At 56.0% G+C, this 18853-nt stretch overlaps 1 protein-coding gene and 1 long non-coding RNA gene across 2 annotated transcripts in view; one reads left to right on the forward strand and one right to left on the reverse strand.

Moving 5' to 3' along the window:
• LOC109029195 (uncharacterized) overlaps positions 1 to 6071 on the reverse strand; it is a 30015-nt gene extending 23944 nt beyond the window's left edge. Inside the window, exons 1-2 of the long non-coding RNA XR_010129488.1 lie at positions 5937 to 6071; positions 3800 to 4034 (exon numbers count right to left, since the gene is read on the reverse strand). This is a non-coding gene — a long non-coding RNA (uncharacterized lncRNA). The remainder of the gene's footprint in view (positions 1 to 3799; positions 4035 to 5936) is intronic.
• Positions 2429 to 18853, forward strand: part of FAIM2 (Fas apoptotic inhibitory molecule 2) — a 36255-nt gene continuing 19830 nt past the window's right edge. The window contains exons 1-10 of the mRNA XM_004053100.5: positions 2429 to 2669; positions 5116 to 5311; positions 8355 to 8458; positions 8860 to 8924; positions 9359 to 9412; positions 15327 to 15377; positions 15719 to 15758; positions 16288 to 16325; positions 16874 to 16961; positions 17240 to 17335. Of these exons, the coding sequence (XP_004053148.1) occupies positions 2655 to 2669; positions 5116 to 5311; positions 8355 to 8458; positions 8860 to 8924; positions 9359 to 9412; positions 15327 to 15377; positions 15719 to 15758; positions 16288 to 16325; positions 16874 to 16961; positions 17240 to 17335 (747 nt within the window). The 5' untranslated portion in view covers positions 2429 to 2654. The remainder of the gene's footprint in view (positions 2670 to 5115; positions 5312 to 8354; positions 8459 to 8859; positions 8925 to 9358; positions 9413 to 15326; positions 15378 to 15718; positions 15759 to 16287; positions 16326 to 16873; positions 16962 to 17239; positions 17336 to 18853) is intronic.

The raw sequence follows: 18853 nt of genomic DNA on the forward strand, positions 1-18853 counted from the left end.
GAAAGAGAGAGAGCTAAACAAAACAAAACAAAACATATCAGAGGTGACAATTGACATAGAAAACATAAAGCTTAATCAGAAAAAAGGGACTGTCCAATTTGCTGGGTGGGGGTATGTGGGTTGCACTGCTACTTTGTATAAGATCAGGAAGACCACCCCTGAGATAATGTCTGAGCAGAGTAGTGAAGTTAGTGAGGGAGGGAGCCACGCAATGATCTGTAGAATTTCCAAACAAGACACAGCCAGTGCAAAGGTCCTCAGCTAAGCGCATGCTCAGCCCAGTCTAAGGAATGGCCAAGAGGCCTGTGTGGCTGGAGCAGAGTGAATGAGAGAAAAGGAACAGGAGTGATTCACAAACATGAAAGTACTAAGGCTGATGAAAGTCAGGCTCTGCGTAGTGCCATGTCTGGGAAATATTAATAGCTACAATTGATGGAGTGCATTCCACACACCTGGCACTGCATTCAGTCCAGCTCACACCAAAACTGCTACAGGAGCTTAGAGTGTAACAGGGAGTCAGTGAAAGAAACTTCACAGCGCCACGTGACAGGCGTTACATCAGGGTGCTAGGGAACTACAGAAGAGGAGCATCTAACCCCAACTAGGGGGGAAGGAGGCTTCCTGGAGGAGGTGGCATTCAAGCTGTCAAGCAGGAGAAGGAAAACACTTCCAGGATGCAGATGCAGAGAGGGAGGGAAGGCCAGAACCTGGACCAGCTGGTCAGAGCTCCAGGTGCAGTGCTGGGGACCAGGGCACAGCTTGCTGGAAGAAGAGCTCGGGTTTGTAGGGTTGAGAGAGCCTCTGGACACGGAGGCCCAGGCTTAAGTGTGTTTGTGCAAAATTGGTGGTTATGGAGTGGGGGACAAAGGGCAAAAAGGGGTGGGATAAAGACTTTGATAATTAGGCCAGGCATGGTGGCTCACGCCTGTAATCCCAGCCCTTTGGGAGGCTGAGGAGGGTGGATCACTTGAGGTCAGGAGTTGGAGACCAGCCTGGCCAACATGGTGAAACCCTGTCTCTACTAAAAATACAAAATTAGCCGGGCGTGTTGGTGCGCGCCTGTAATCCCAGCTACTCAGGAGGCTGAGGCAGGAGAATCACTTGAACCCGGAAGACAGAGGTTGCAGTGAGCCAAGATTGTGCCACTGCACTCCAGCCTGAGCAACAGAACAAGACTTTCTCTGTAAAAAAAAAAAAAAAAAAAAAAAAAAGACTTTGATAATTTGTCTGCCTACCTGGGCCCTGCTTTCTCAGGGACTTTAGGTGGGTCCCTGGGCAGTGAGAGGGAAGCAGAAGGTAAGTGGCCACCCCCACCTGTCCCAGGTCTTAGTTTCTCATCCCATCCTAGCAGGTTCAGATACTTCTTTTAGGCAGATTTGTGGGTGCTCGCTCTGGGACAGCCCAAGACATTCTGGTAGGAGACTCCTCAGTTAATAATACCTGACATACTACCAGCACTTCTTGGTCTTTTATGTGCTTTTACTGCCATAACCTGTGCGTCTGACAGTCAATCTAGGATGGACAGAGCTCTGTTCTAAGCCTCTTTTTCGTAGGAGCTGCAGCTCAGAGAGGTTAAGGGCCTTGCCAAGGCCACGCGGCCAGTGGGTGACTAAATTGGGACTTGATCCCAGCTCTTGAGATTGCAAACCCCATAGTGACACTCCAGCAGCTACAGAAAACGGGGCCTGATGATGGCTGGGTCCCAAGGACACGTCTGGGGAAGCGGGGAGAACGAGCTCTGGCATGGGAGGAATGGAAAAGGGGGGAAGATGGAGACAGGGTGATGGAAGCTAAGCGTGGAGGCAGGAAGAGAGCTCTGGCAGGGGTTGTAGAGGCTTTGAGACAGAACTAGCGGTGTCTCCAGAAAGACCCCGTGAAATGTCCCAGCAGGGCTGAAAGAAACAGAAGAGGTGTCCTCCCACCCCATGTCTCCGTGAACCAAGGCAGGGAGGGACCTACTGTGTGCATTTCACAAGCGAGAAAAAGGAGCAAGGAGAGGTGGCTATTGGCTTGCCCCAGGCCCACAGGAGCGCAGGGCCCAGGGGCCCTGTTAGAAGCGGGCAGCACAGGCGAGACTTCCAGACCTTCCCCTCTACCGGGGATGATGAAATAGATGATGAGAGGGGAGGTGGAGACGGAGATAGAAATCAGGGCCGCATCCAAAGAGGGAGGAGGAAAAGGCAGAGGCGCAGCTGGAGCTGCAGAGAGGTGCAGAGACGGTGGAGATGAGGCCCTGATGCCCGGCTCTGGTTTCACGCGGGCAGCGTCAGCTGGTCGGTGTCACGGAGTTCCCGCGTCCTCCGCCCGCTCAGCCCCCGCGGACCCATCCACTGGGGTTGCTCCGCAGCGCGACTCTCTCTCATCCCGGGGGAGGGCTAAGGGCGGCGGTGGGGGGCGGGGTGGGGGGGAAGCGGCGGGAGGGGGCGGTGCGCGGCCGCCTTACCCAGGGCTCGCGAATCCGCAGCGTCCTCCGCAGCATCTTCCCAGGCCCGGCCCTCTCCTCCCCCCGCGCCGATGGTACGCGCCGGCTCGCCTGGCCCGGCTGCAGTGGATGTTGCTAGAACCCACGCGGAGGAAAGAAGAGACGCAGGCAGGCTGCGGTTACCCAAGCGGCCGCCCCGGCCTCAGGGACCCCTTCCCCGAGAGACGGCACCATGACCCAGGGAAAGGTACCGGCATCTCCCCCGCCTGCACCATCCTCCATCCTCCGGCTCCCGGCTCCCTGTCATCCTCAGCAAGCCCTCTGGACCACGAAAGCATCCTCCCCTGGCCCTAGTTTGAAGGTCCTCCATGGTCCTTGCTGAAGTCAGAGGACCGAAAGGCCGGTGTCAAGGGATGGACCGAGGCCTCTTCCTGCCCGCAGGCGCGCCTCTCCTCCCCTGTCACCCTCCCACCCCTGCTTTGGCATTACAAGGCTCCTCACAGATACCCAGGCCCCCCGTGAGGAGTCAGCCCGGGCGTCTGGTGTGACTGTATGTGTGTGCATGGGTATGTGTGTGCCAAGGTGAGCCCTGAGGGGCAGTGCCTATCGGGCAACCCCCTCTGGCCCAACCCTCCAGTCCCACACCCAACCACTTTATGCTCATCTTTCCCACCCTCCACAGAAACAACCCCCACCCTACTCCCTGCCATTGTTCCACATCTGGGCGTCTTGGCTCCATCCCTGTGCTTGGGGCTTGCTATGACAACTCTGCATCAGGATGCTCTAATTGTTGTTTTGGTTTTGGCCAGGCATGGATGGGTCCGGATGAACCATCTCTTCTTCTCCAGTTTTAGGCCTGAATTGTAGGGGAGGGGCTGGGGCAGAGACTTGGCTGGCCTAGTAGGCTTACGTAACATCAATAGCCTGTGGAATTATACAACCACTAGGGCCTGGGGCTAAGGGGGAGGGTACTCTGGCCCTCTGTTTGGGTTGCTAAGGATTGGGCAGAGAAAACAGGGGAAGGACCTCCCCTACACTCCCCCTTCTTCTCTTTGAGAGGAGCTTCAGAGCCAATGACATCCTTCCCTGGACCCTCAGACCCTCCTCTCCCTGTATGCAAGCTCTTTGGGCCTCAAATGACGTCACTGGGTGATACCACCTCCTGCCATTGGTCACACCTCACTTGGGAGTGCCGTATGTGTGTCGGGGGCCTGGGCATTAGGGTCCAGGAGGCTCTGGGGGGCGGAGTGGCAGGGTGGGGGCTGAACTCGATTTAGGTGGACATGATCCTTCAGATCCGGGTGATGAGGGGGGCTGGGGAGTGGGAGGCAGTGGGAGGCCTGGGGAGTGTCAGTTCCGTAAACATGGAGAACTCACCCCTTCTGCTGAGTCTCCTTCCACCTCCACCCTGCCTCCACCAGGCCCTTTAGTGGCGCTGTTCCCTTCCTGGTGTGAGGGGGACCTCTGCCTCCTCTGCCCCTTGTCCCCAGCTCACGCACAAGCTTGCTGGGGGATGGAGAAGACCGCTCCAGTTCAGTGGTCCTTGGGCCTGGATGGAACCAGAAGTCTTCTGGTGCGTGCCTGTCTCCAGGCTGCCTCAGCCAGATGCTCCCTGCAAAGAAGGAAGTCCGCAGTCTTCCTCAGTGGCCCTTTAGGTCTAACACAATCTTCTGGGAACCAGACCTAAATCCCATTTTCTGAGAGCCGGGCCTTTTGTTGCTGTTTCAATTTCACACCACCCCCTCCACCCCAGTCTTTCCTTCTCTGGCTGCCTCATTCAGGCCTTCCCAGCTCAAATCCTCTCACCAAAGCTAAACATGTCCACGGGTGGGGGGCAGGGGACACATCTGAGTGTAAATGGACTCGCATTTCCAACCTGCCATGGGGACATTTCCCTTTGAGCCTCAGTTTCCTCATCTGTTCAGTGACGGAAGAGACTCAACTGGATGTCTTCTGAGGCCCCTTCCACTGGGTCACTCTGTGAGTCTGTTCTGGTTTAGGGGAGAGGCTGAGATTCCTACAGGATGAGGCCAGAACAGACCCTTAGCCTGGATCCTCTTGCCCTTCCTCCACCCTGAAGGCCCTTCCTCTTTTCTGTTTTCTCCCTCTCCTCTTCCCTTTCTGTTGCCCTTCTCTCTCCCATCTCCATTCTCCTTGCATCACTTCCAGCGCAACAGAAGGATCAACCCCAGTGGATGATGCCTAGGCCCTGCCTCTCAGTGGGCCACAAGCAGCTCTGTGACCTTGGATGAATCGCTCTTCCTCTCTGATCCTCATTCTCCTCATTTTAAAGCAGGGGTCAAAATGCAGCTAGCAAGTCTCAGGAAGATTAAATGACATAACCTTTTATTTGTAACAATCTACTATGTGCCAGGCCCTTTTCTGGAACCATAGAGGCCCTGCCCCTACCCCAGGGACAATGACAGTGACAACCAATGGTGGACACTCCTAAGAATTTTCTCTTTCCTCTGTTCCTATCCCAGCTCCACCATGTGCCCCAGCTAGCTCTGACCCCTCTGGAGCTTAGTTCTCTTGTCTATAAAATAGAGACATTCTTGTCTGTGTTCCTGGCTTCCAAGTGCAGGTAAGGAAGGAACCATGAAAGTTCCAGGAATTGAGGAGTTGGTGAGGAGGAGGAGTTGGAAGGCTCCCTTTCCCTGGTGACTATCTCTCTGTCTGCCTCTACTCCATAGCTCTCCGTGGCTAACAAGGCCCCTGGGACCGAGGGGCAGCAGCAGGTGCATGGCGAGAAGAAGGAGGCTCCAGCAGTGCCCTCAGCCCCACCCTCCTATGAGGAAGCCACCTCTGGGGAGGGGATGAAGGCAGGGGCCTTCCCCCCAGCCCCCACAGCGGTGCCTCTCCACCCTAGCTGGGCCTATGTGGACCCCAGTAAGTCTTTCAGCTCCTGGAACCTGAAGCATCATGGGGTGGGGTTGGACCCAGAGGGAAAACCTGAGTAGGAGGAAGTTGTCCAGAAAGAGGTACACTGTGTGGTTGTATGAAGCTGTGTTGTTAGATGCTTAGGATTTGGAGAACTGGTCTGAGGGTAGGTCAGAGACAATTCCATGAAAACGGAGAGAGATACAATGTCTGCATCAGGGTGCTCTCAATAGGGAAGAGGGCATTTGTTTTTTTCAAGTCACCATGCTAGAGCAAATGGAGGGGACAGATGAGGGAGAAAAGCTAAGGGCTAGTTAAGAAAGAACTCCTAGAAAAAAGAGATACAGAGAAGGAGGGGGCGTAGGAGGCTGCCACTGGCCACAGCCTTCACTGGGCCTGACCCCTGTGAGTGGGGGTGCAGTGTTTACTCACTGGCTGATCTGAAACCTCAGTGGGGACAGGTCTCCATGGAGGCCCCAGGGCTGTTGGGGGATAGGGGTCTGGGGATCCACCTCACCAATCACTCTTCTCATATCTGTTCCCTTCCCCGAGCCCGTGCTGGGGCAGGAGTTCATGACGCGGGGAGGGAGTGTGGTTTCCAGCCTCAGTGTCCCCCACAGCCGGACATACTCACCCAGGTGGATGCCAGATTCCTGCAGACCGAGAATCCCATTGGGTAGGAGCTGCTCTGCTGGGTCAAGCAGCCTGTGGGAGCTTTACCTCGGGGCCAGGAACGTATAGCTTCCCAAAAGCTCTGAGGAAATCCTCCTTAGCCCCTTTGGCCTTCCTCAGCAGCCCCTCCCCCTCTCCCACTTTATCACCCCGCCTCCAGCAGGATTCTAGAAGAGATCTCAGAGACAATGCCCCAGACAGAGCCTCTGCTCATAGGGAGTAGCCACCATGGTCTACACCTCCCACTACAAATCCCCTGGGCGCAGACCCCTGAAGACTCACCCCACCGTGACCTACTGGAGGGTCAATGAAGGTCTGGTGTTTGTGGGTGTCCTCCTCCCTTCCCTACACACCCGCCGGCCCACTTTCCTTCTCTTTTCCCCTTCCCTCTGTGGCCTGGCCACCTGGGCTTTGGCAGAGGATGTAGACAGGACACGAGGGAGAAGTGAAGGACAAGAGGGCAAGGGTCTTCAGGCCTCAGGTTTGCAGTGGGTCTACCTCTCTCCCCCTTCCTCATTTCCCATATCCTCGTTGCTAGGACTGCTGTTTTAAGGAATGTTTTCCAAGGAACTGTCGAGGCAGGAAGGCAGCTATGACAGACATTTACTAAGTGTATGCCAGGGCACAGGGTTCGCGTCTGGGTTTGTTTCGGAGGATGCATTGATTTGCAAGACCTGCTGGGATCTCTGTCCTCAGAGAGCTGACTGTATAGACAAGTGATTGGACAACTGCCACACAGTGACACAAACACAGTGACAGATGCCTCAGCACCTTACCTAACCCACCTGACAGTCAGGGAAGGCTTCCTGGAAGAAGCGGTATCCACACTGAGTCCCAAAGGATAGGCATGAGTTAGTCCGGTGAAGAGGCAGGAAAATGAGTGTTTAAGGCTGAAAGAATAGAATGTGCAGGGGCCCACAGGCAAGAGAATACATGGTTGAAAAAATATACTTGGGTTGAGAACATGATCGGGGGGAGGAATGTATAGCGGGGCTGGAGGGTGCTGCTCAGGGAGGCCGTGGAGGCTTTCTTAAGAAACTTGAACTTGAGTGAAGGGCAGTGGGGAGCCATTGAAGAGCTCAAAGCAGGGCAATACCATGGTCAGCTTTGAAAGACCAAGACAGAGGCTACTGCTGGGGACAAATAAGATCATGGAAACCTATTGGGGACAGTGGAGGGACAGAATGAACACACTGGAGGACTTGGAAATGGCCATGATGAGGGGCACATGGGAGAGGGTGAGGCAGTGTAGTTCCCACCAGAGAGCATAGGCTTTCATTTCGCAGACCTGGAGGCTTTCATGTTTATAGTCCCCAGGAGGTGGGTATCACTAACCAGTATCAGAAGAGACTCAGGGAAGGCCAGTAACTTTATCAGGGTCACACATCTAGTAAGTTCTAGGGGAGGGATCCACCCGTGCGTCTGTTTGACTGTGGAGTTCATGCTCTTCCGAAAGCCTCAGTTCTGGGACTAGGCCTGGAACTGTCATCCTCACCCCGACTTCTTGCCCTTGTCCTGGCTTTATTTCCCCTCCAGCCCCCCACCCCCTGAAGCCCTGGTTTCCAGCTGGAGTACCAGCAGTCCACCACAGCCAACCAGTCCCCAGCTCCCAGCCCAAGAGCCTCAGCACAAGCCAGAGTCAGAGCTGGGCACAGTGGCTCATACCTGTAATCCCAGCACTTTTGGAGGCCAAGGCAGGTGGATTGCTTGAGCTCAGGAGTTCGAGACCAGCCTGGGCAACATGGTGAAACCCCATCCCTACTAAAAATACAAAAAATTAGCCAGGCGTGGTGGTGTGCACCTGTAGTCCCAGCTACTCGGGAGGTTGAGGTGGGAAGATCGCCTGAGCCAGGGGAAGTGGAGGCTGCAGTGAGCCATGATCATGCCACTGCACTCTAGCCTGAGTGACAGGAGTGAGACCCTGTCTCAAAAAAAACAAAACAAAACAAAAACAAAAAGAATGAGCCAGGGTCAGGATCTTTGCTGCTGGGTGGCCCAGAGAGAGTGGCTGGCCCTCTGTGATCCTTGACCACAAGGGAGCCAGAATGTCCAAGGAGGAGGGTGGGGGGAAGAAGATGGGAGATTCACATTCGTATGGCAGAGCTTGGTCCCCAGGGAGCCCCAGCCGGGGTGGAGGGAGAGGTAGGGGATGACAGCTTCTTCCCAGGACTCAGAGCAGGAAAAGTAGAATTGACCAGGGAGAGAGATCTGGGGATTGGGGTGGAGCCGGGCTGGGTGTTTGATAATGGGGCAGGAGAGAAAGACTTCAGGGTCCAGAGAGCCAGGTTGACAAAAAGGCAGCTTTGAGTTGGGGGCTGTTGGGGACAGTAATTCTATGTAGGGGGAACCCTCATGTCCTCCTCCTCCACGTGCCACACAGGCAGCAGCTCCAGCTATGACAACGGTTTCCCCACCGGAGACCATGAGCTCTTCACCACTTTCAGCTGGGATGACCAGAAAGTTCGTCGAGTCTTCATCAGAAAGGTAATGCCCCTCTCTAGCCCTCTGGGACTGGGAGGCTCAGTGGGGGAGCCCCTGGAGAGGTCCCTGGCCCAACCCTCTGCCTGCAGAAGCCATCCCTGCCCCCTTCTCTTGTGATCCCAGCCGACAGCACCCACTAGGAATTGCTTCCTTAGGTGTCACTCCAGTGCCCTGTGCTACACCTAAACACACTGTCCCCTCTTTTCTCCCAATGCTGGGGGGGTGCGCTTGGCTCTGCAGCATCTTTGCTTTCCTTTCGCCTTGCCCTGGGTTCACTCCAATGACCCCCAAAAAGGAGGGTGGAGTGCACAGGATGGGGACCTGGAGAGGTGACTGAGTCACTGCGGGGCTGACAGGTCCCTAACAGGGCCCCCCAAGCTGAGTAGAACCCCTCCCACCCCCAGGTCTACACCATCCTGCTGATTCAGCTGCTGGTGACCTTGGCTGTCGTGGCTCTCTTTACTTTCTGGTGAGTTGGCAGCATGGACCAGCACCTTCCAGGTGTGGCTATGGCCAGGCCTGGAGCCGGGGAACCCATGATCAGACTCCTGGTGGAATGCTGCCTGGAGAGATGCCTGTGGGGCAGTGGGCCTCCTCCTGCTGGGAAAGAACCTTAGAGAGGGCACCAGGCGAGGGGCCCTCTGTCCAGTGTGGGGTGGACCCGGGGTGCCTTCTGGGCGTCTGTGTGGCAGTCCTTCTGATCCGAACCACTAGCTGCTTGCCCAGGCACCTGCAGGTCCCAGCCGGGGACTGTGGGCTGGGACTCCCCGAGCCTCCAGGGGCTGCATTCCTTTGGCTTCCTCTCAAGTTCTGTGAACTGTGTGGGACAGATGCAGATGCTGAACCAGAAATGGAGACCTAGGGTACATTCTGACTCTCTCTCCCACTCTCTCTTCTCTGCAGTGACCCTGTCAAGGACTACGTCCAGGCCAACCCAGGCTGGTACTGGGCATCCTAGTGAGTATATCTCAGTCCCCAGTCCGCTTCCAGGGAAGGCTTAGTGGCCAGAAGAGGGAATCTCTGTGTCTTTCTTGACCTAATCTGAGCCCATAGCTTCCCCCAGCCCCACAGGGACTGTCCTCACAGATCCCCTCCAACCCTGCCCCATTCCGTCGGCTTCAGAGCATGGCCAGAAGCACCTTTCTGGGGCATCACATCTGATGGGGCACAAAGGAGATGGGGGTAGGTTCTACTGCTTGCACAAATTGGGAAGGGTTGGGCCAGGGCTGTAGCTGGAGAGACCCAGACCTCGGTCCTAAGAGGAAGTGGGGCTGGAACACTTTGGCCCACACTAATGATAATGTTGCTACTCTTATTAATGTTGTTAGTAATGCTTATGAAATATTAATCATAATAGCTACCACTTAAAGAGTGCTTAATAAGGGCTGGGCATTGTTCTGTGTGCTTGATGTACAGTATTGCATTCGGTCCTCACATCTACTGGGTAGGACTACTTCAGAAAATTAAGGTTCAGAGAAGTGAGGAATTTGCCCAAGGTCACACAGCTAGTCAGTGGTAGAACTGGGATTCAAACCCAGAATTCAGGTTAAGGCTTGTGTTCTTAATCCATCTACTTGGCAGGCTCCCTGCAGCCCTCGAGCCACTTGGCTCCTGCTTGTCCTATAATCTTTGAGGAACCCAGCCGGTAACTTGGGAGAGGAGGTTTGAATGTGTAGGTGATTCTGATCCTCCTTTCTGGGTAATTAAGGAGTCATCCTGGATCTCTCCAGACCAGAACCATCCTGGGGCTCAGAGCAGAACTGCTCTTGCACTCACTGTGAGCCCAGCCCTGTACAGGGGCTGCAGGAGAGGAGGCCTCTGCAGGGAAAGTTATTGGGTGGCCCAAGGTAGCACGAACAGATGCAGCATTCGGAGAGGGGAGGAAGGAAGGAGTGAGCCTGTACACGCAGCCCACATCAGGGGCGCCCCCCAAAGGATGGGCCATGAAGACAGGAGACAGCGTTCCCAGGAGAGAAGTGGCTTAAGCAAAAGCGTGGGGCAAGAATGCACGTGGTACATTTGGTAAACTGGGACTTCTCTGGCAGAGAGCTGGAAGGCTCCATGCAGGGGAATTCCAAGGCATCTTGGAGAGCAGTGGGGCCTTGTGGGGTCAAGGTTCTGACTGCCTGGCCAAGGAGCTTACACACTGCGGCTGTCCCAAGTCTGTTCCTGGATAGGGCTCTGGTGGGGAGGTGGGCTCAGCCCAGAGCCCCCTGGACCACGTCGAGCCCAGAGTAGCCTCAGAGATGGGCCTAGAGTTCACAGAGGCCCACCAGAGGCTGATGGTAAGGACCCTAGCCTGGCCTCTGGGGGCCTCTGCTTTCCTAGAGCAGAGAACAGAGGGCCTGTCTGCAGGCAGGCAGGGAGGCATGTGTCTTGGGGAACTGGGAGGCACTGTACGGTAAAGCTAATGAGGCCCCAGAGACTACCACCTGGGCCAGCCCATGTGGCAGGTTGGCATGGCTTCTGGCACATCAGCATGGCCTGGCAGCTTTGAGCTCCTGAGAACTTGGGAAGGGATTCTTAGGCCCCTCTCTGAGCCTTCTGGAGGAGGGTCTGTGGGACTCTATGCTCTGAGCAGGTGGTGGCAGGGAGACAGCCCAGGAGTGAGTAGGCCCAGGAAGTGGAGGCAGAGTCCACTCCATTGAGGGGGATGGGGAGATTGGGAGGGTGGAGTGTGAGAATCTGACCTCTGAATGGTGAGATCTGGAGTCCCTCCTCTTCAACATCTCTGGGCAGAAAACAGAGATGCTCTCTCTGGCTTCTACCAGGGTGGGTGCTGGCAGAAGTGGGAGGTGGGCGTGGACTGGGCGCTTTTCATAGGGTGTTCCAAAGTGTGAAAGGTGCTTGGGAGTTTCACTGCTGGGATGCTGCCCTTTTCCTCCAGAAAACCTGCCGGGGGTCCTGCCCTGCCCTGCCCTACCCGCTCCACACCCCTCAGCTCTCTCCATCCTGCCCCCTAAGTCGGCCTCGTGTCTGAGTCCTGGTAGGTCTCACCTCCTGCAACACATCATGTGCTCCCTGAGGACTCCATCCGGGTCTCTTCCTTTTGGAATAACAATAGGAGCATTGAGAAGCAGACAGCTCTTTTTCTGTATGGAGGGCACCGTGCTAAGCACTTTACGTGTGTTTTTCACTTGATCTTTCAATAGGCCTGCCAGGCAGACACTACTGTTATCCTCATTTAACAGATGAGGAAAGTGAGGCTCAGAGCAGCATAACCAGGGTAGAAATCCAGGTCTTTCTGATGGTGAAACCCATGTATTTGCCCTCTGTGCTCTGCTTCCTCCTTTGTCTTAGAGCAGGACGAGCTGGGGGAAGGCATTGTGTTTGGATGCTGGCCTGCACCTGAGCCTTACTTCCCTGTCCTGACATTCTGTAAACAGACTGTGGTTCCTGCCCAGGCCCTGGGGCTGGGGCTCTGATGCATAAATCATTGGTTCTCTCTCTCTCTCACTTCTTAAGTGACTCATTCCCTGCCCCCTGGGCTGCCAGCCTCCCCCTCCCCCACCCACAGCCCAGCTTTCTCAAGGCCCTCATCGCCTCCCTCCATCGGTTCTCACCTTATTGTCTGATTGTGCCCACTGAGCCACCGTGTCTGCGGTGGTGGAAGGCTGGTGGGCCAGGAGAAACCCAGGCAGAGGAGGAAAAGTGTGAGACCAGAGCTGGGTGGAGGTGGGTCAGAGACTTTCCAGGAAGCTGTCCATCAGCCAGCTTCTAATTATCATAACTCTAGTGGGGAGTCCCACCCCTGTGCCAGGCCCACGCAAAGTGCTTGAACTGTGCTGTCTCATCAGTCCTCCCAACAGTCCAGTGAGTTGGTACCAGTATTTTTGTTTCGCTAAAGTGGAAACTGGGTCTTGGCTATTGTCCAAGGTCACACAACAGTAGTGGCAGAGCTGGGATGTGAATGCGGGGTGTCAGGCTCCCAAGCTGTACCACAATCTCAGGGTCTTTGGCCCCTCTGCCCTTCCTCCAGACCCCTTGTCTTGAAAGTTGAAGAGCTATGAACCAGAGAGAAAAGGAGACTGGGCTCTTGCCCTCAGGAAGCTTCCACTCTGGCTGGGGAGATAGAACCCACACCCACATGGACAAGGGTGTTATTATTAGCATTATTGCTGAGGTGGCTGACCAATGACTCAAGTGAGACTGAAAGAGGGCAGGTTCCGAGTGTTTCCTAAATCGGGCAGGATGACTCTGCTGTCCCTCACGGAGCAGGATGTTCAGCAGCCCCTGGCACCAACTACCAGAAGAGCCCTCCAGTCACTGTGACAACAGTTCCTCATTATTTGAAAATCACTGAAGACCAGGAAAGGGTTAAGTTGAAGGGGTCCTACTCACCAAATCCAATATGCTTGTCTCAACTCCTGCATCTCTTGTTTCGTTTTTTTGGGTTTTTTGTTTTGTTTTGTTTTGCATTTCATCCAGAAATATTTGAAGAGCACCTACCAGGCACCAAGCTCTGGGTCAGATGGTGGGAATAGAAAATTGATAAGTTGCAGGCTGGCCCCCAGATGCTATACCTGGGTGGGAAGTCAGAGGAGCTGGCCAGAAGGGTGCGGGGGCTCAGGCTTTGGTTGAGGTATGCCTGCGGTGCACAGAAGATGCCCCCCTCTAACCCAGGCCTCAGGTGTCCTTGCCGGTCAGTCCTTTCCAGCAGGAGCAGAGTGTGGCAGGCACGTTTCCAGGGAGCACAGCAGGTTGTGATGAGAGGGGTGTAGTGGAGGGGCAGAGTGCAGTGAGAGAAGGGCTGGAGGGGTGGGTGGGAATGCATTGTCTGATTGCTCAGCCAGGGCATTGCCAGGTCTTTGGGAATTTTATACAGGGAAGTCACATGATTGGATCTGCCTGCAGCATGGAGGGTGGAAGGCAGGTGGGCTCCTGCAACAGTCCAAGCCAGAGAGAGAGAGAGGTGCCCTAACCTCAAAGGGTGGTAGTCGGGTGGAGGGAAGAGGGCAGCTTTGATAACTGCCTGGGTAGGAAGATCAACAAGTCCAGTTGGTTAATTGGGTGTAGCAGAGTGAGAGTTAAGGATGATGCTGAGGTCTCTGATTGGGTGACTTGGAGGATGCATGACATCCTCTGCAGGAGGGAATGCAGGAGACCGAGCAGGGGAGACAGGGAGCTCCCCTCTAACCTGTTGAACATTACTTGTGTCTGAATAGTCATGTCTGCCCAGTAGGCAGTTGGAAATTCGAGTCTAGGGTTGAAAAGGAAAATATAGATCAGAAATATGGATGAGCAAGTCATGTGGATGAGTGAGCCCACCTAGGGAGAACGTGGGGGAAGAGCTGGAGAGGACCCCACATCGAGGGAACCAGGCAGACTGAGAGAGACCCTGGAGGGACCGAGGAGTGGTGAGGGAGGTAGGAGGGACCCAGGGGTCATGTGGAACCAGAGAAACAATGATAGTGACCAGAGGTTGAGAAGCCAGGCAAGATAAGGACTGACAAGTATCCACTGCACTCAATAAGGTCCTGTGATGTGGCAGAGCCAGCTCCTATTGAGTAGTGCTGAGACTGTGTTTGTTGGGCTCGGAAGATGGAGGAGGGGGCATGGTGAATGGAGACCACTTTTTCAAGAAGCGTGGCTGCAAGAGAGGATGAAGTGGCAGTAGCTGGAGCCAGGGAAGGTGTTGGTTAAAGACGGAAAACAGCTGAGAAGGCTTGTGTGGGAGGAGAGGTACCAGTGGAAAGGTTTAAGTAATGGAGATCCCTGGGCAATTAAGGGGGTGGGAGGACTGGCCTGGGATGGGAGGAGGAACAGGAGGGCAAGTAGCACCACATGATATTTGCAGGTGGCAGGCAGGGATCCAAGGGAGCTCACCTCATTTCCAGTCTTTCTGGAGCACCGGAGGCAGACTGTGCGGGAAGAGTGAGGGGGCCTGGGAGGTTTGTGGATGGAGGAGGAAGCTTGAAATTGTGGGTGATGGGTGAGAGAACCGAGGAAGGAGATGGGGAAAGGATGGCAGTGCCATGTTGAAGGCCCATTGGGGGTTGGAAACTATGCATTGGTGGCAGCGCTAACCTAGGTAGGCATGGGCGAGCTCCACCCTTGGGTCCCCAGCCATCATCTCCCACCTCCTGGACTGCTCTCTGCCTCCGCTACTCAGAAAATCCTCAATCCTCCATCGCTATCTCTGGATTGCCCTCAAGCTGCCTGCCAGCCTCCCACTGGACGTGGCCACCTGATATAAAAATTCACCCGACAGGTGCCACTTCCTGCTTGTTCCAGGTGCTGGCAGGACAGAAGAGGGCCCTACCCTTGCTGAGTTTACAATTTAATAGGCTAGACCAACAGTAAAGTAACTAACAAGATCACTCCAGGTGATGATAAGGGTTGAGAAGGGCCTGTGTGGGGCAGTGTGGGGCAGTGGTTATGAGCAGGGACTCTGGAGCCAGAGTGCCTGGGTTCTCATCCTGCTTCTGCGGCGTGGTAGCTGGATGGCCTTGGACAAGTCGCCTGACCTCCCCGTGCCTCAGCAGTAAAGTAAAGATATGAGGATTACATTCGTTGATACTCATAAAACACTTAAAACTGCCTAGCACATGGAAAATGCTATATATGGGCTTTTAAAATAGCAAGATATTGTCTGGGGAGGCCACTTTGTATTGGGTGGTCAGGAACAGCTGTCTCATGTGACCCGAGATTCCCTGTTTCTAGAAGCAGGCTCGTCCCATCCTTTTGCTCTCTTTTGGAACTGGACCGCCACCCTGCCCACTGCCAGGTTCTAGGATGACCGTGGCCTCCCCATCCTGTCCCTCCTGGCTGCCCTGTGGGTGGGGGTGGCAGAGAGTGGCATAAGCAGGGGGTCTTGGGGGAGGGACCCAGGAGAGGCTGGCTGACTCATCTATCCGTCCGTCTCTCACAGTGCTGTGTTCTTTGCAACCTACCTGACCCTGGCTTGCTGTTCTGGACCCAGGTATGCTAATGGCTTGAGGAGGAACTTGTGGGAATATGAGCAGGATCATGAAAATTCTGGCCCCAGCCCTGCCTGCCACCAGTGAGCTGTGCAGCCCTGAGAGGGCCCCATCCCTCTCTGGGCCTCTATCGAGCAGGCGGCCCCTCCCTCCTTTACCTGGTGCCTCTGAGGTAGGGAGAAGGGGGATGGAGAAGGGAGCAAATGGGGATGTGGCTGAAGGAAGAGGCTCTGAGGAGTGTGGAGGGGGTTGGTCAGAGACCCCCTCCCTGCAGCAGTGACACAGCCTGGGTCCACTGCCCCCACCCCCTACGATCCCCTGAACTCTGTGGCTTGCCTTGCAGGAGGCATTTCCCCTGGAACCTGATTCTCCTGACCGTCTTTGTAAGTGATCTGGGGTGTGCTGAGGACAGACGCTGAGTGGGGATGGAGGAAGAAGGGAAGCAGGGTGGATTGAGGACCAGGAAGACTGGGCTGGGGATGTCCAATGTGAGGTCCCTGGCGGGGCAGGGGTGTTTTCACCCCACTTCTTCCACAAACACATTCCATCTTCTCTTTCCAAATGGGCTTAATCTTGCCCATTCCCCATCCACTGTCTTTTTTCATTGTGAATTTTTTTAAGGGGTTTGCTTGAGGCATCCTAGAGCTATGGTAATGAAGAAGAGTGGAGGGTCTTAGAAGTGGGGAGCAGGGCCGCAGAAGAAAGGAAGGGACAGCTGGCACGGAGCCTGAAGCTGGCAGTAGGGACACTCCTTAGGCAGGCCTGACTCCCGAAAGTCAGCGTGTGTGGGGGTGACATAGACAAAGAGTTGAGGGGTACCTGCAAGTGGTGGAGACCTGAGCTGGACCTCAAGGGTGCCTGGGCCCCCGCGTCTGAGTTTGGAACATTCCTTTACCCCGCTTCTCCTTTCAGACCCTGTCCATGGCCTACCTCACTGGGATGCTGTCCAGGTAAAGGGAACAGGTGGAAGGAGAGAAGGACCATAGGCCAGGCTTGGAGCCAGGCACCAGCCACACCCGAGGGGAGCTGCCCCACACACATGGGAGCATGTGGATGGGCCCGGGGGCTCAGGCATGCAGGAGGCTTTGGCCTAGGGTCCTCTCCTTGAGCACTCAGCTGGACAGTGACCCCAAGACCTGGCCCGGTGGATAGGGGGTGGGGAGCAAGGTGGCTCCTCCCAAACAGTAGCTTACAAGCCCCAAGACTCATGACCTGCAGTTACTTGTAAACCACCTCCAGGCCCGGCACAAACCCCTCCCCACTCCCACTCCCACCTCATCAAGATCCTTCTAATTTGATTTTGAGTCTAAGCTTGTTGGGAGGGGCAGGGCCCAACAGAAAGGCTGGGGAGGCAGACAGAGGGATCTGGGGAAAGGGCACCAGATTGGGGCCAGGGATCCCAAGACCAGGTCCTGGCAGAAGAGAGGGGCCTGCTAGGAGGGTGGGGGAGACCAGACGCCCTGCCTGAGAGCTGAACCCTCGGCCTGACGGTCCTCAGCTACTACAACACCACCTCCGTGCTGCTGTGCCTGGGCATCACGGCCCTTGTCTGCCTCTCAGTCACCGTCTTCAGCTTCCAGACCAAGGTCAGCTCTGGGGCCTGCAGGCAGGGACCCCTGGCCTGAGGGTGAGCAGGGGAAGGCAGATGGGGTGGGGGCCTCAGAGCTCGGACCTGGGGCTGGGGAGAGAAGTAAAGGGGGTGAGTTGGGTTTGGGGAGGCCACCTGATGAGGGGGAGGAGGGGAAGGAATGCCAGGTTCTTGGGGTAAGCACAAGACTGTGGCCTGCTGTATGGGCTCACCCTGTAGTTGGGGCCCCAGGAAGGTCAGGCCGCTCCTGCAGCTAACCCCATCCTGTCCCCACAGTTCGACTTCACCTCCTGCCAGGGCGTGCTCTTTGTGCTTCTCATGACTCTTTTCTTCAGCGGACTCATCCTGGCCATCCTCCTACCCTTCCAATATGTGAGTCTCTGGGTCCCCCAGCAGGCCCCATGGGGAGGGAGGGGCCCCACTGGCCCAAGGTGCCGTTCCCTCCCCTACCCTCCAGGGAAGGCCAGGAGCCAAGGCCCCACAGCCTGCCATCCTGTGCGGCCCCTCCTGGCACCTGCCACAGGCGTGCTGGCAGTGTAAGCAAACAAGGAGGCTTTTCTTGTCAGGCCTGGGTACCTGCCTGGCTCCACAAGCCACATCCGGCTTCACTTTTCCCGTCCTCCTCTGTGGGGTGGAGGTGAGATTGAGGGTAGGGTGTGGAGCATTTAAACCCTGGGCAGGGAAGGGAGTACTGGGGCTCCATGAGGCCCACCAGACCCAGAGGGGCCTTGAGGAAGGGTCTTCTGGGGCTCCTGGGGGATCAGCCAAGTCCAAAGAGGCAGAATCTAGCTGGCCAGGCAGGCGGGACGTGGGGCAGTGGGGCTCGGAGTATACCCACATCCTTAGAGCATCCACCAGCTGGCGGCCAAGTCTCAGCTCTTTTAGAGGTGTCCAGCCTGCCCTGGGGAATCCAGCTGAGACTCTGCAGGCACCCGGGCCCCTGCATGTGGAGAAGGGGCAGATTGGGGTCATCACAGGAAGGCCTTGAGATCTGAATCCTGGGAACCCAAGAGATGAGCTGTTGGACCGTTGCTGGGGGCCCAGTGCTTATACCCCTCAGCCCCATAGCCACACATGGTACACGGTCCCCCACTGCCCTTTTCTAGTAGGGCTGCGAGCAGTTGTCCTCACATCCCCCTCCCCACCTCCATCCTGCCCAGCCCCAGCCTCCCGGCACTTGGCGTCCAGTCCAGGACGTCAGGATTGGTGCTGGCATTTCCTTGGCTCTTCCCAGGATCCTGTTGACAAAGGGAGGGGCCAGAGCTGGCCTGGGGGCCCTCTGTGTGTCTAGGATGGGGAGGAGTGTTACAGGAAGGGGCCACGGAACTTCAAAGAACCCTTTATTGACCCAGGTCTGGTTGATGGGATGCCTTTGTTTCCAAGTCTTCTGGAGGAGGGCCCCATGGAGGGCCCTAGTGCGGTGCCTCCAGCAGAGTTTCCCCCACAGCTGGCTGCTCCAGACCTGGAGGAAGACTCAGGGGGCAGAGAGTGGGGAGGTGCTGTTCCAGCCTGTGCAGGCAAGCCCACCATGCACAGCTGGCAGAGACTCCAGATGCCCCCCAACACACCCCTGAGGTCAAGTCTTTGTCCCCTTCTACCTGAGTTCCTTGCCTCCAAGGCAGAGCCCAGGAGTGCCCTGACACAAGGACAGACAGATCCTATGCTGGACAGGGATGAACGCACACTGGGAGGCTTGAGCAGCCTCAAGCAGTCCCAGGCTAGAGGGAGGACAGGGCCCACCGAGAGTCATCTTCACCTGCCCTGAGCCCAGGGCTGTGTGCTGCGGGAAGAACGACCAGGCTCGGGGGAGTTCTCCCACCAGTCCCACCAGGATCGCTCTTATCCCGGGCCTCACTTCACCCACCCTGGGCACACAGAGAATCAGGGGCC

This window comes from Gorilla gorilla, chromosome 10, assembly GCF_029281585.2.
Source record: "Gorilla gorilla gorilla isolate KB3781 chromosome 10, NHGRI_mGorGor1-v2.1_pri, whole genome shotgun sequence".
NCBI classification, from domain to species: Eukaryota; Metazoa; Chordata; class Mammalia; order Primates; family Hominidae; genus Gorilla; species Gorilla gorilla.